This window comes from Podarcis cretensis, assembly GCF_951804945.1.
Source record: "Podarcis cretensis genome assembly, chromosome: 1".
Lineage (NCBI taxonomy): Eukaryota > Metazoa > Chordata > Lepidosauria > Squamata > Lacertidae > Podarcis > Podarcis cretensis.
This window is the reverse complement of record NC_137170.1, coordinates 40,115,001-40,127,301: the sequence shown is the minus strand read 5'-3', so window position 1 is coordinate 40,127,301 and position 12,301 is coordinate 40,115,001. Positions and strand designations below refer to the sequence as shown.

At 41.8% G+C, this 12,301-nt stretch overlaps 1 protein-coding gene across 5 annotated transcripts in view; it reads left to right on the top strand.

Annotated features, from left to right (window-relative positions):
- DPH6 (diphthamine biosynthesis 6) overlaps positions 1-12,301 on the top strand; it is a 228,915-nt gene that overhangs the window by 104,558 nt on the left and 112,056 nt on the right. For all 5 annotated transcript variants that reach the window (XM_079954618.1, XM_079954619.1, XM_079954617.1 and 2 more), the window contains exons 11-12: positions 1,651-1,780; positions 6,996-7,170. In XM_079954618.1, coding sequence (XP_079810744.1) covers positions 1,651-1,780; positions 6,996-7,170 — 305 coding nt within the window. The remainder of the gene's footprint in view (positions 1-1,650; positions 1,781-6,995; positions 7,171-12,301) is intronic.

The following is a 12,301-nucleotide window of genomic DNA, read 5'->3' as shown; positions in this document are numbered from 1 at the left end:
TTCTGGGAGAGTTCATACTTTGCCGAATGGAAATCTACTAATGGACTGCACAAATGTGCACAGTTGTTCTAACTCCCAAGATTAAGGCAACAAGCTTGTTAGTTACACAGAGTGTTCAACCCTATATCTGTTTTTTTAAAAGAAATAAATTTATGCATCCATGTATTCTATGACCCAAACACTTAAAATGTCTATCTAGAGTTGGCAGAAGTCAGCAACTTCGACTGCAGTCCAACCATTTGATCCCCCAGACACCCACCCACACCAATACACAGGGTGATGCCACCATCCATCCCTGAGTAATAGCAATAGCAATAGTAATTTATTATTTGTACCCCGCCCATCTGGCTGGGTTTCCCCAGCCACTCTGGGCGGCTTCCAACAAGGATTAAAAATACATTAAAAACTTCCCTGAACAGGGCTGCCTTCAGATGTCTTCTAAATGTCAGGTAGTTGTTTCTCTCTTTGACATCTGATGGGAGGGCATTCCACAGGGCGGGCACCACTACCAAGATAGCCCTCTGCCTGGTTCCCTGTAGCTTTGCTTCTTGCGGTGAGGGAACTGCCAGAAGGCCCTCGGTGCTGGACCTCAGTGTCCGGGCTGAACGATGGCGGTGGAGACGCTCCTTCAGGTATGCTGAGCCGAGGCCATTTAGGGCTTTAAAAGTCAACACCAACACTTTGAATTCTGCTCAGAAACCTGCTGGGAGCCAATGTAGGTCTTTCAAGACCGGTGTTATGTGGTGTCGGCGGCCTCTCCCAGTCACCAGTCTAGCTGCTGCATTCTGGATTAGTTGTAGTTTCCGGGTCACCTTCAAAGGTAGCCCCACGTAGAGCGCATTGCAGTAGTCCAAGTGGTAGATAACTAGTGCAGAGCTCCCTGTTCCACTTGCCAAACAGGGCCATTCTGACGGTGGGACTGAGTTGGGCTAGGATCCGCTAGATCCCAAAATGACTCTGCAACCATACCATCCTAGTTAGGAGCTGCTCATGGAACTAACGATGTGTTCAGAATTATTGAGCTAGAAGGCAGCTTTAGTCATCCCGATTCAGAGAAACTCTGCTAAACTCAAACACCTCTGATATACTTGCACATATTTTCTGGATCGTTTTTTCTTCTTCTTATGTTCTTGCTCATTTTCAAATATATTTGTACTTGAATGAGGAAATGCTGCCATCTGATTAACAGGCTAGGGCTGGATCTAAAGCTGCAATTTCACATTTTCTGAGAAAAGTGAAACTAAATCAGAAGACACTGCACGTGTTGTGGGACACAGTATATCGCTGTAAAAATCATAACTCTATAGTGCTGGTGGCTGTTTTCCTTCCAGTTGTGGTTCATTGGATCCAACTCCTAATGCTTGAAAATTGTTCTTTTTAATTCACTTCAGAAAAGACAACAATGCCATGACACAGCATGTGAAGGTGTTTTTTAAACAAGTGAAATAAGACAATTCGTTACTTTCTAAACATCCTTTGTGTGACAGTTGCCTCTATGTAATGACTGACCTCAGACAGCCCAAGAGAATGTTAATATGTTATTGCTTGCTTTTCTTGGGGAAATACTTTGAAAAAAGTATTCCTCGTATTATTCTGGTACAAATGTAATTGCTCCCGCTTTTAACGGCTGCATTGTTTTTCCACGTGCAGCTCATCTGAATTCAAAGGGATTGGAATTGACAGATATTATTTTGGTCCATCTGTATATGAAGAGCATGAAAGATTTTGCTGTGATTAATTCAGTCTATGTGACAGCATTTGATTTGTGTCCCCCAGCAAGGTAGGTTCTTACTACTGCTACCTTATATTTATGATACTCTGGAATATACTTCATTGCTACTACGCTGCTTTATTTATGACACTTTTTGTCATATTTCGTTTCTGGACTTCATTTCACCTATTTCTATGTCTGTTTTAGCAGCTGCTTTACAGTTGTCACATGAATGTCCTCCTCTTAAGGTCTTTTAGGTACACACCCCAAGTTTATACCCACTATCCTGGAAGAGCTGTGCATATCCTTGAATGCACTGTCTGGTTTCATCTTGAGCTTAGACCCTCTGCCACGGAATCATCTCGTCCCAAACCTAACATCCAATTTCATTACAGCATTGTTGTGGTTGTTTAATACATTTATAGCCTGACTTTCCTTCAAGGAGCTCTAGATACATGGTTTTCTTCATCCCACCCCCGCCCCAGCAACTCTAAGTTAACAGGATGAGAGATGGTGACTGACTCAGGACTGTTTGATGAATATCATGGCTTAGTAGGGATTTGAACATAGGCCTTCCTGGTCATAGGCAACATGTGCACTATATAGAGCGTCTCCACCTCCACCATTCTGCCCGGACACTGAGGTCCAGCGCCAAGGGCCTTCTGGCAGTTCCCTCACTGTGAGAGGCCAAGTTACAGGGAACCAGGCAGAGGGCCTTCTCGGTAGTGGCACCCGCCCTGTGGAACGCCCTCCCACCAGATGTCAAAGAGAAAAATAACTACCTGACATTTAGAAGACATCTGAAGGCAGCCCTGTTTAGGGAAGCTTTTAATGTTTAATAGGTTATTGTATTTTAGTGTTTTGTTGGAAGCTGCCCAGAGTGGCTGGGGAAACCCAGCCAGATGGGCGGGGTATAAATAAATTATTTATTATTATTATTATTATTATTATTATTATTATTATTATTATTATTATTATTGAGCAGTTTTATACCACTTTTATTGGTCCTGGCCATACTCTCAAAGAATTCTGTGAACTGTAGCTTGTTAAGGGTGCTGATAATTTGTAGGAGGCCCTTATTCCCCTCACAGAGCTACAATTCCTAGAGTGGCTTAACAACCAATTCCTCTTCCCAGGGAACTCTCGAAAGTATTCAAGGAGAAGGAGCTTGTTTGAGTGATAAGAGTTTCTTCTGTTTAACAGCAACCTTATTTAGTGCACAGTGAATTAAATTGGATATAGTGGTCCAACTGAGGCATTTAGAGTGACATTGTTCATTTCAGTTAGTTTATGTGAAATACTTTTATGGGCGAAAAGGCCTCCTGTGGTGACTTAATAAAATGCAATACAATACAATTAAAACCTCAAATAAATGAATATAAGTCAGCAGTACACAGCATCAAGCGAAAAAAGTATCCGAGTAAAGTAACTTCAGAGAAATCACCTTAGAAAAAGACTGGTGAATATGAATGAATCTTCAGGGCTCTTCTGAATGCCCACCATGGTGGAACAGGCTTGGTGGATACCTGCTGATAATAATAATAATAATAATAATAATAATAATAATAATAATTTTTATTTATACCCCACCCTCCCCGGCCAGAGCCGGGCTCAGGGCAGCTAACACCAGTAAAATTACAGTAAAAACATAATGGGGGGGGGAACCAATTTAAAATACAGGTTAAAATGCCATTTAAAATGCAGCCTCATTTTAAAAGTAGCCCATAGATCAAAACCCTAAGGGGAGGGAAACATAAGGGTCAGACTGAGTCCAAACCAAAGGCCAGACGGAACAGCTCTGTCTTGCAGGCCCTGCAGAAAGATGTCAAGTCCCACAGGGCCCTACTCTCTTGTGACAGAGCGTTCCACCAAGTCAGGGCCAGTACTGAAAAGGCCCTGGCCCTAGTTGAGACCAATCTAACCACCTTGCGACTTGGGATAATGTGATCCAGATGTGGGAAAGGCCTTCTTCCCTCCCTCGTACTTAGCATTCTGACTGCTCTTGAAGGTGAGCATGTGAAAAGGGCCTCTGTTGCTAATCTTAGCGTGCAGCCAGGTTGATAGGGGTGAATTACTGCATTGCAGGGGGTTGGCCTAGATGACTTTTGGAGTCCCTTCTAACTGTAGAATTCTGTGATTCTATGAAGGTAGCCCTGCAGGTGACTTGGACTGAAACCATTTAAGGCTTTGCAAACAGCACTTTGAACTGGGATGAGAAAGGCACTGGTGACCAGTGGAACTGGTTTTGTTGAACTAGCCTCCTATCTCCCACCAGGACATGAGCAGCTATATTTTGCAGCAGCTGAAGCAATGCACTCCCCTAATGAAAATACATGCGTGCAGTGGAGCTTTTTCTTTCTTTTCCAGGAACATCAACTCTGGCAATGTTGCAAACTGTTTTGGTGACTTGGAAGAGTTTAGAAAGCAGATTATAAAGTGTTATCAGGGGACTGCTCTTCAGGGTGGGGGAAAAATATGGAGCACAACTGTTCACCTGTCTTCCCATACAGGTTTTAATGGATATTTTTCCAATCTTCTGCTTCCATGACTGCCGTTTCTAGGTTTGCCTTTCTATTCAGTATCCATACTGGAGTTCACCATGATTCAGAACAAGCATGTTTTCCTTCTCATTTCTCTTAATTTGGAATCCAAATGTATTTCATTTCTGTTTCTTAATAAAAAAATTAATATATAACATTCATGAAATAAGGACACTACAATTAAAATATTTTTAATGTTGCATAAAATATTTTATAAGTAGCAAATTCTTTAGGATTTTTTTTTCCTGTTGAGGGCTTTATTACTTATTCCAGTTAATAAGATATATTTCCCCTCACTTGGTAATAGCTTTACTACTAATTGGATCTCTGTGAAACTCATTGCATTGGTGACTTTCTTGAGATAAATATCCAATGTTCCTTACTAATATCATGCTCCATAACTTACAAAATAATAATAATAATAATTCTCTGTATTATCCCAGTATATAATCAGTTAAGAAGAGTTCCACAAATAATGGAAATAAGTTTCTACATATTATAGAGCACCCATCCCAGCCTGGTGCCCCTTAGATATTTTGGGGTGGTGTTCAACAGTAGTCCTACTTGGAGTAGGTCCGTTAAAGTTAATGGACATAACTAACTTAGATGCATTTATTTCAGTGGGTCTGATATGAATATGACTTAGTTGAATACAACCAAATTTTGGATAATCCTACACAAACATAATCTCAGCATAATTGAGATAAACTATGCTCACAAAGGTATTTTGGTGTCTTTCTATGCCCATAAAATTAGCTCATCTATGAAAAACACCTTCCCTAAACCAATATGTTGGAAATGTGGTTGGCATAAATGAATTCATTTCCAGCTTTGGAGGGAATGTCCTAAGTCAGTGGTGTCCAGACATTTTTTCAAAGAGGGCCAGATTTGATGAAGTGAAGGGCCGTGAGGGCCAACCAAGGGGCTGACCTTTTTTAGGATTGAAATTGTTGAGCTTTTGTTATGATTTTACCCCAAAATTATTCAGCTTTTTTAGGGTTGACGCTGTTGAGGTGTTTTTTTAGGATTTTACCCCAGGAAATAAACTGCCACAGTAGCCGGATTAAACCAACTGGCAGGCCAGATTAGGCCCCACGAAACGGACTTTGGACATGCCTGTCCTAAGCCAAACTTCTTTGGGGAATCTGTGTTTTCTGAAGTTAACCAAGTAACAGCACATGGCTTGTTACCAGTGCCATCAGTAATACAGCTAAGTATTTGGGACAACCAGAACAAAGATGGGAAGTAAAACTTCCTTTGGGTTTTTCCAGATAGCTGCAAGACCAATAATCTCTAGATACTGGAAATATTTGGAGGGCCGCCCTATAGAGGCATGATATGAAAGGGTATGGGTTTTGACAGTTTCACAGAAGCTCTGTGAACTAGAACAAGCACACCTAAATTTGAAGGAAAAATGAGGAAGCACAGTGTATCCAGTGATGTCCTGCCATTGACAGAAGGCTCTATTCCATTTGGAGCCTCAACAGAACAGGAGGGAAGCTGCTTTCTCCAAATGAACCGCCACCCTGTAGATGCTCTCTTGCTGTTCCAAAGCATTTCCCAACCTTCTGGAGGAGGTTTTGAGGGGTGTCCAGTAGCCACACCTACTTGCTTATGACAAAAGGCTGCCATAAATTGTAGCAGTCAGCTTTCACGATGAAGAGATTCTTTACTGGCTATATATAGAGAACTTAGTGTCTGAACCAGAGCTAGTGTCAGGTATTCATCATGGGGTACCTTCCAAGGCCCACTCCTCAGTAGGAGGCCTACTACCGATTCCCAGAGCCCCCTGGCCCTGCCACTACTCATCCTTCTTGCTGTTACTGCTTGTTGGTGTGCTCTCTTCAAACGTGTAAGCAAGGAGAAGGAGCAGGACTCTCCAGTTGATCTGGACTCTCCCTATATATATGCCAGGTGAACAGATTGGACCCAAAGGGAAAGATAACGGTGGTGACATTGGCGAAGAAGAGGATGGCCCACTCAGTGGGAACAATGATGATGTCTTACCCAAGGGCCCTTCAAAACGTGGAGCCATATTGGACTGCAATGTGTTACACATAGAGCTGCCTCTGAAGACGGTTCGGAAACTTCAGCTCTTGCAGAATTCAGCGGCCAGGTTGCTCACCGGAGCAAGACAGTTTGAGCATATTACACCAATCCTGGTACGCCAGCACTGCCTACTAATTAGTTTCTGGGCCCAATTCAAAGTGCTGGTTTTGACCTGTAAAGACTTAAACAGCTCAGGACCGCAATACCTCAAGTACCACCTCTCTCCATATAAAGCTACCCAGACCCTGAGAACATTTTCTGAGGCCCTCCTTCGTGTGCTGCCTCCTCAACAGGTCCAGAGGGTGGCAACACGAGAACAGGCCTTCTCTGCAGTGACTACCTATGTGTGGAATGCTCTTCCCAGGGATTATACACCTTTAGGCGCCAGGCAAAAATGTTCCTTTTCAACTAGGTTGATCCGATTTTCATCCTATGTCCTTTTAAAATGTGTTCTTTTTTGGGGGTAGAGATATTGGGTTGTTGTTTTTATTTTTATTAGGTATTTGTGGTTTTATATCTTGATTTTATTCTGTGAACTCCCCTGAGATCCCCAGGTATAGGGCGGTATATAAATTCAATTAATAATAATAATAGTAGTAGTAGTTCTAAGTATGAGAGGGGAAAGAGATCCTGTCATATATTAAGATGCGTGAATGCAACCAATAAATAACTGCCTTCCTGTCTTGTGGTTTCAGAGTTTGTGTGGAAGTCCCCTTGCCTGAAGGACTTTTGTTTCAGATGGACTGCCTGGCACAGAAGTATGATGGGATGACTGGTGAGCCACCTTGTCAACAGAAGGAGGTTTTGCACGTACAGAGCATCTCTCACTGGGCCCCGGCCAACATAGGACCTTACAGTCAGTGTGTACAGGTATGCATTCACCCGCCCCTCACTGGATTAGCAACTCTGTGGAGAATAATCCCAGTTATATGTTTCAATTTGCATATTGAAATACTAGTTCATCCATCTGAGGAAAAATAATAATATTGGTTCTTATTTTATTTTCCTTTGAGCAGGATATATAATTTTATAGCTTGAAGCTGAACAGGGGGAAAAGGAAGCTATTGGTAACATAAATGTTCGATAATATAAAAACATACAAAATGTCTAAGTTTATTAAAGGGTTGTGAAAGCAAGAGAAGTGTATGGAAATCTGTGAGGCGGTGTGCATATAAGAATGCCTATGGAAGGAATGGGTTTACATATACACTGTCAGAAATTAGTCCCAGAGCAGGACTTAATTTGGGATTCAGTGCTGTGTGGGCTGAGCTGGAAAAGTCTCATATGCACTACAGCTCTTATCCTGTTGTCTTAAAAGGCTGTGTAAAAATATTAACAAAATCTGTTAATGCCATCTGTACAGGTTTGCGGTTGCATGTTCTCCCAAATTCTGAATCTGTCGTTTACATTTATGAATGAAGTGCTCCATTCTTAGCTTTCCTTTGTGAGCAGTACATCTCCAAGTTGTACACATCATAGTTATGAACATAATAGGTGACTGGATAAATCCTCTAAGTCTGAAGACAGCCAGGTTTCTCCTATTCTTTCCTTCATCCCTACATTGCCTAGTAGAACTAATTGAAATTAAAAATCTGCATCACAGGTTCTTTCTCTGAAACATAAAGCAATTACCAAATCACAGAACGAGAACAGAATTTCAAATATAAACAGAATCCCATCATAAAATGGCATGCACACCCAAAATCTTATTTTGTGTCTTTGGGTAATTATGCCGAGTGTGTCCTGGATTCTGCCCCCACAAAATAGGTCACTGCTCACTGGGGTCGAGAAACATTCGCTGCAATGGTGTCAGGGTGAAGCCCAGGTAGGAGCTTTTGTGGGTCACGAAAGGGCAGAACGTTGTTAGTTATTTAGTTTATTGTTGCATTTTTACTGCCAGGGCGGAGGAGAGGTGCTTTTCTTCCTCTGGTACCAAAATAAATTGACTGGCCTTGGATACTCTGCGCTTAGATTTGTGGAGAGAATACTCCATTTGCTGTTCTGCCTCAGGCAGCAAAATGTCTTGGGCTGACGCTGAATGGTGTGAGAACACAGATAAGTTATATTAATCATTTGTAGGGGGAGGTCAGATGCCTGGGACAGGGAACCTTAAGTCTGTCTTAACCTAATGTTGAAACCTCTGAATTCAACAGAGTCGTTTAGCGATAGACTTTTGTGCATAAAACTTTCACTGTGATATGCTCATGCTGTTACAAAAGCATGCTTATTTTGTGATGAGGAGAACTCTGAAAAAATGAAAGATGATTAGTTGATATGCTTTTATCACTAGAAAAATTATTATAATTCCCACAGATCTCTACATTTTACTTTGGGGCTTTTGGACTTTATTTCAATTTACACTGAATAAGATGATGGCTACATATTAAATACGTATAATGAATACGTTTGCTAAAATTCAGTGTCAAAAGAAAATAGATGAAGATAATATGCTTTTTTGTCATAAATACATACGTAGAGTTGGAAGGGACCCAAGGGTCATCTAGTCCAACCCCCTGCAATGCAGGCTATACACAAGAAGCAGCTAGGAACAGAATATTGGGCTGAATCCAACTTATTGTGTGAATGGAACAGTTTTTGCAAATGCACTGAAGTGTCCTCCCATATAGCAGATGTGGGGGGAGACACATGGGGATGAGAGGGAGGGGAAGTTCCACTGCACTCATAGAAGTCATCTTGCATATGCAACCCATTGTAATTTTTATGAGTGAGAGCAAAAGGACTTGAGGTGAGATGACCAAGCTCGATGAACAGACATGGTGAGGTTACAGAAGGAAGAAAGCTGCATTCCATCGGTGTGAGATGCAAGACAACAGGCATGGAGAGAGTTCATGGAAAGCAAAGTATGAGAACTGGGAACCAGAACTTAGTTGGAGCAGGAGCATGTACAGAAACTAACAGCAGGGCCAGGAATGAAACTGGGAAGCAGTTCAGGAAAATGTGAAGCTGCAGTTAGTACAGAACAATGCAGCACAGTTGCTCACAGGGGTGAGGCATTGCCAGAATATAACACCTGTGCTCAGAGATCTGCATTGGTTGTCTATTTGCTATCACGACAAGTTCAAGGGGACCAGGTTACCTATGAGAACGCCTTACTCCCACATTTGCCCACTCTACCGCTTTGAGTGGCAGAATTGGCACTACAGTCATACCTCGGGTTAAAGTAGTTTCGGGTTGAGCGTTTTCAGGTTACTTTCGGGTTTCGCCGCTCACGCATGCGCAGACGCTCAAAATGACATCATGCGCAGACGCAGTGAATCGCAACCCGTGCACATGCAGACACGGGATGCGTTCGTTTCAGGATGCAAACAGGGCTCCGGAACGGATCCCGTTCGCAACCAGAGGTACCACTGTACTACAGGTGCCACATAATACCTGTTCTGCATTTGTAAGAACTTGTTCATTTTGCGCGGCAGTGCCAACACTTAGGAACTCCTAGCCTTCACTGTACTCTTTTCAGCACCTGCTAAAAGCATTCTTGTTTAGACAAGTCTACCTAAATTCTTAGAAAGTTGATGGAATTTTAATCTGTTTTAGCATTTTAACTTTTGTACATTTTAAACTAGGGTTGTTTTCTTGTTTTATATATTTGTAAAGTGCTTTGAGGTTGTTGGGGTTTTTTTACAATCAAGCAGTGCATAAATTTTATGAAATAAAAAATAAAATAAAAGCGAAGGCAAGGATCTGGAGCAGAAGAAGAGAAAGGGCTAAATGTCACCTAGACCAGAAAAGAACTGGAGAAAGGTGTAAAGCAAAAAGTTGCTAGCTACTCAGGGGAGTATAACATAACTTTTTTTTTTTTTTGTCCAGTGCAGAAAGTAATTTACTGATGCTTATAGATACATTTTTATATTTGGGTTTAGTGTTATGATGTTTTAGCATAAAATGTTATAAATCTGGTTATGTGCCAACTAAAATGGTTATGCTGCTTCCAATGTCTTATAGCCCATTTACATTGCAGTGGGCTTTAAAAAGTGCTTTCAAGCCACTTAGTGCATTACTCTAGAACATCTTGCAAATACTGTCTAGAATAAATAGCTTGAAACACTGCCGTTACTTTACAACCACGGACATTTATTCCAGTGCTTCATCCTTGGAACAACTATCCCACAATATCTCCAAGACCAAAATCACAACTCATGGCAAAGACTTTGAACCCCTTCATCTATGTCAGTGCTGTCCTTAAATACTTTTAAAAGCTGTGTTAAATTATTTTGTAGCACACAAAAAATGTGAAAATCCCTTAGAAAGGATTTTCTCAGGTTTCATTTTCCATGTTAAAGGACATGAGAGCCAGACCAGTGACCTGTCTAATCTAGCATCCTGTTCTCCCAGTGTTCAACCAGATATCTGTGGGAAGCCTGCAAGCCAGGCCTGAACACAGCAGGTCCCTTCCTGTGGTTTCCAGCAACTGGTATTTAGTTGTAAAGGTAAAGGTAAAGGGACCCCTGACCGTTAAGTCCAGTCGCAGACGACTCTGGGGTTGCGGTGCTCATCTCGCTTTATTGGCAGAGGGAGCTGCCGTTTGTCCACAGACAGCTTCCGGGTAAGCCGCTTCTGGTGAACCAGAGCAGCGCACAGAAACACCGTTTACCTTCCCACCAGAACAGTACCTATTTATCTATTTGCACTTTGATGTGCTTTTGAACTGCTAGGTGGGCAGGAGCAGGGACCGAGCAACGAATAGCAATCAGGCTTTGTTGTTGTTGTTTAGTCATTTAGTTGTGTCCGTCTCTTCGTGACCCATGGACCAGAGCACGCCAGGCACTCCAATCTTCCACTGCCTCCCGCAGTTTGGTCAAACTCATGCTGGTAGCTTTGAGCAATCAGGCTTAGTACCCACCAATAGCCTTAGCCTCCATTCATTTGTCTAATTTCCTTAAAAAAAAACCAACAACACACAAGTTGGTGACCATCACTGCATCTTCTGGGAGCAAATTCTTTAGTTTAACTATGCACTGTTTGAAGAAATACCTTCTTCTGTGTTTCCTGTTGCTGTTCTTTTTGCAGTAGCAGAGAAGTGGCAATAGCCTGATTTTTTTTCTCCAGGAGTTCTCCTGAATAGACACTCATTTGGTGCAGAAAACTTATAATGCTAAATCTGATTGAATTCCCTTGATGGGAAGGTGACTTTCCCATTCTTCCTGCTTGCAGCAGCCCCCAATGAGCTTCTCATGCGGGTTGGGGGAGCAAAGTGAGCATGGCTGAAAATTGCACACACAAGGGTATGTGATTCTACCCGATTCTGGACCACCTTCTTCAGTTCCCTGCACCACAGCCCATTCAACAGCATCCTACAAGCCTTGGCAGAGGTGTGGTTAGGAGCAATTGTGCTTTACTTCTTTATTGATGTACCAAGAAACTACTCTTTTCACAAGAGCAGTTGCCAAGCTTCTCCAGCTTTGAATGAACTATTCCCATAGCAAGTGCTACAAAATGTAAACATCTGCTCAAAGCTAGGATCAGCGTATAATGGTTGACATCTTACCAATGCAGGATGTTTGAAAAGCTTATGATTCTTGGGCACTGGATAAATCCATTTTTAATTTTAAAACCTTTGTTGTTGTTTTTCCTTGAAGATGCTGCCAAAAATTAACGTGACAATATAAAGTGGGCTTCTTCCGTTCACTTGGCTGCAGTTGTCATATATTTTGGTTCAAAAATCTTCCTCTCCAGATATTGCCAAAGCAATAAGTACCTCACTTCAGGATTGATAGTTCTGGACTGTGTATAATTCAGTTCAAAGGTGTAGTGCCTTCATGGATGTTTGTGGCCAAAGAATAAAAATAAAAAATCACTTGGACTTATCAGTTGAGTTCTGTGAAAATGGTGCCAATGATATGATACTTAGATGGTGGAGGAAGAATATAAATGTTACAATACACTGCAAGAAAGCCCTTTTGACCCCAGGATGGCACCTGCTGTGATTGTGATCTGAATTCAATTCAGTATACTTATAGCAAAATGAGAGAGCAAATATCCT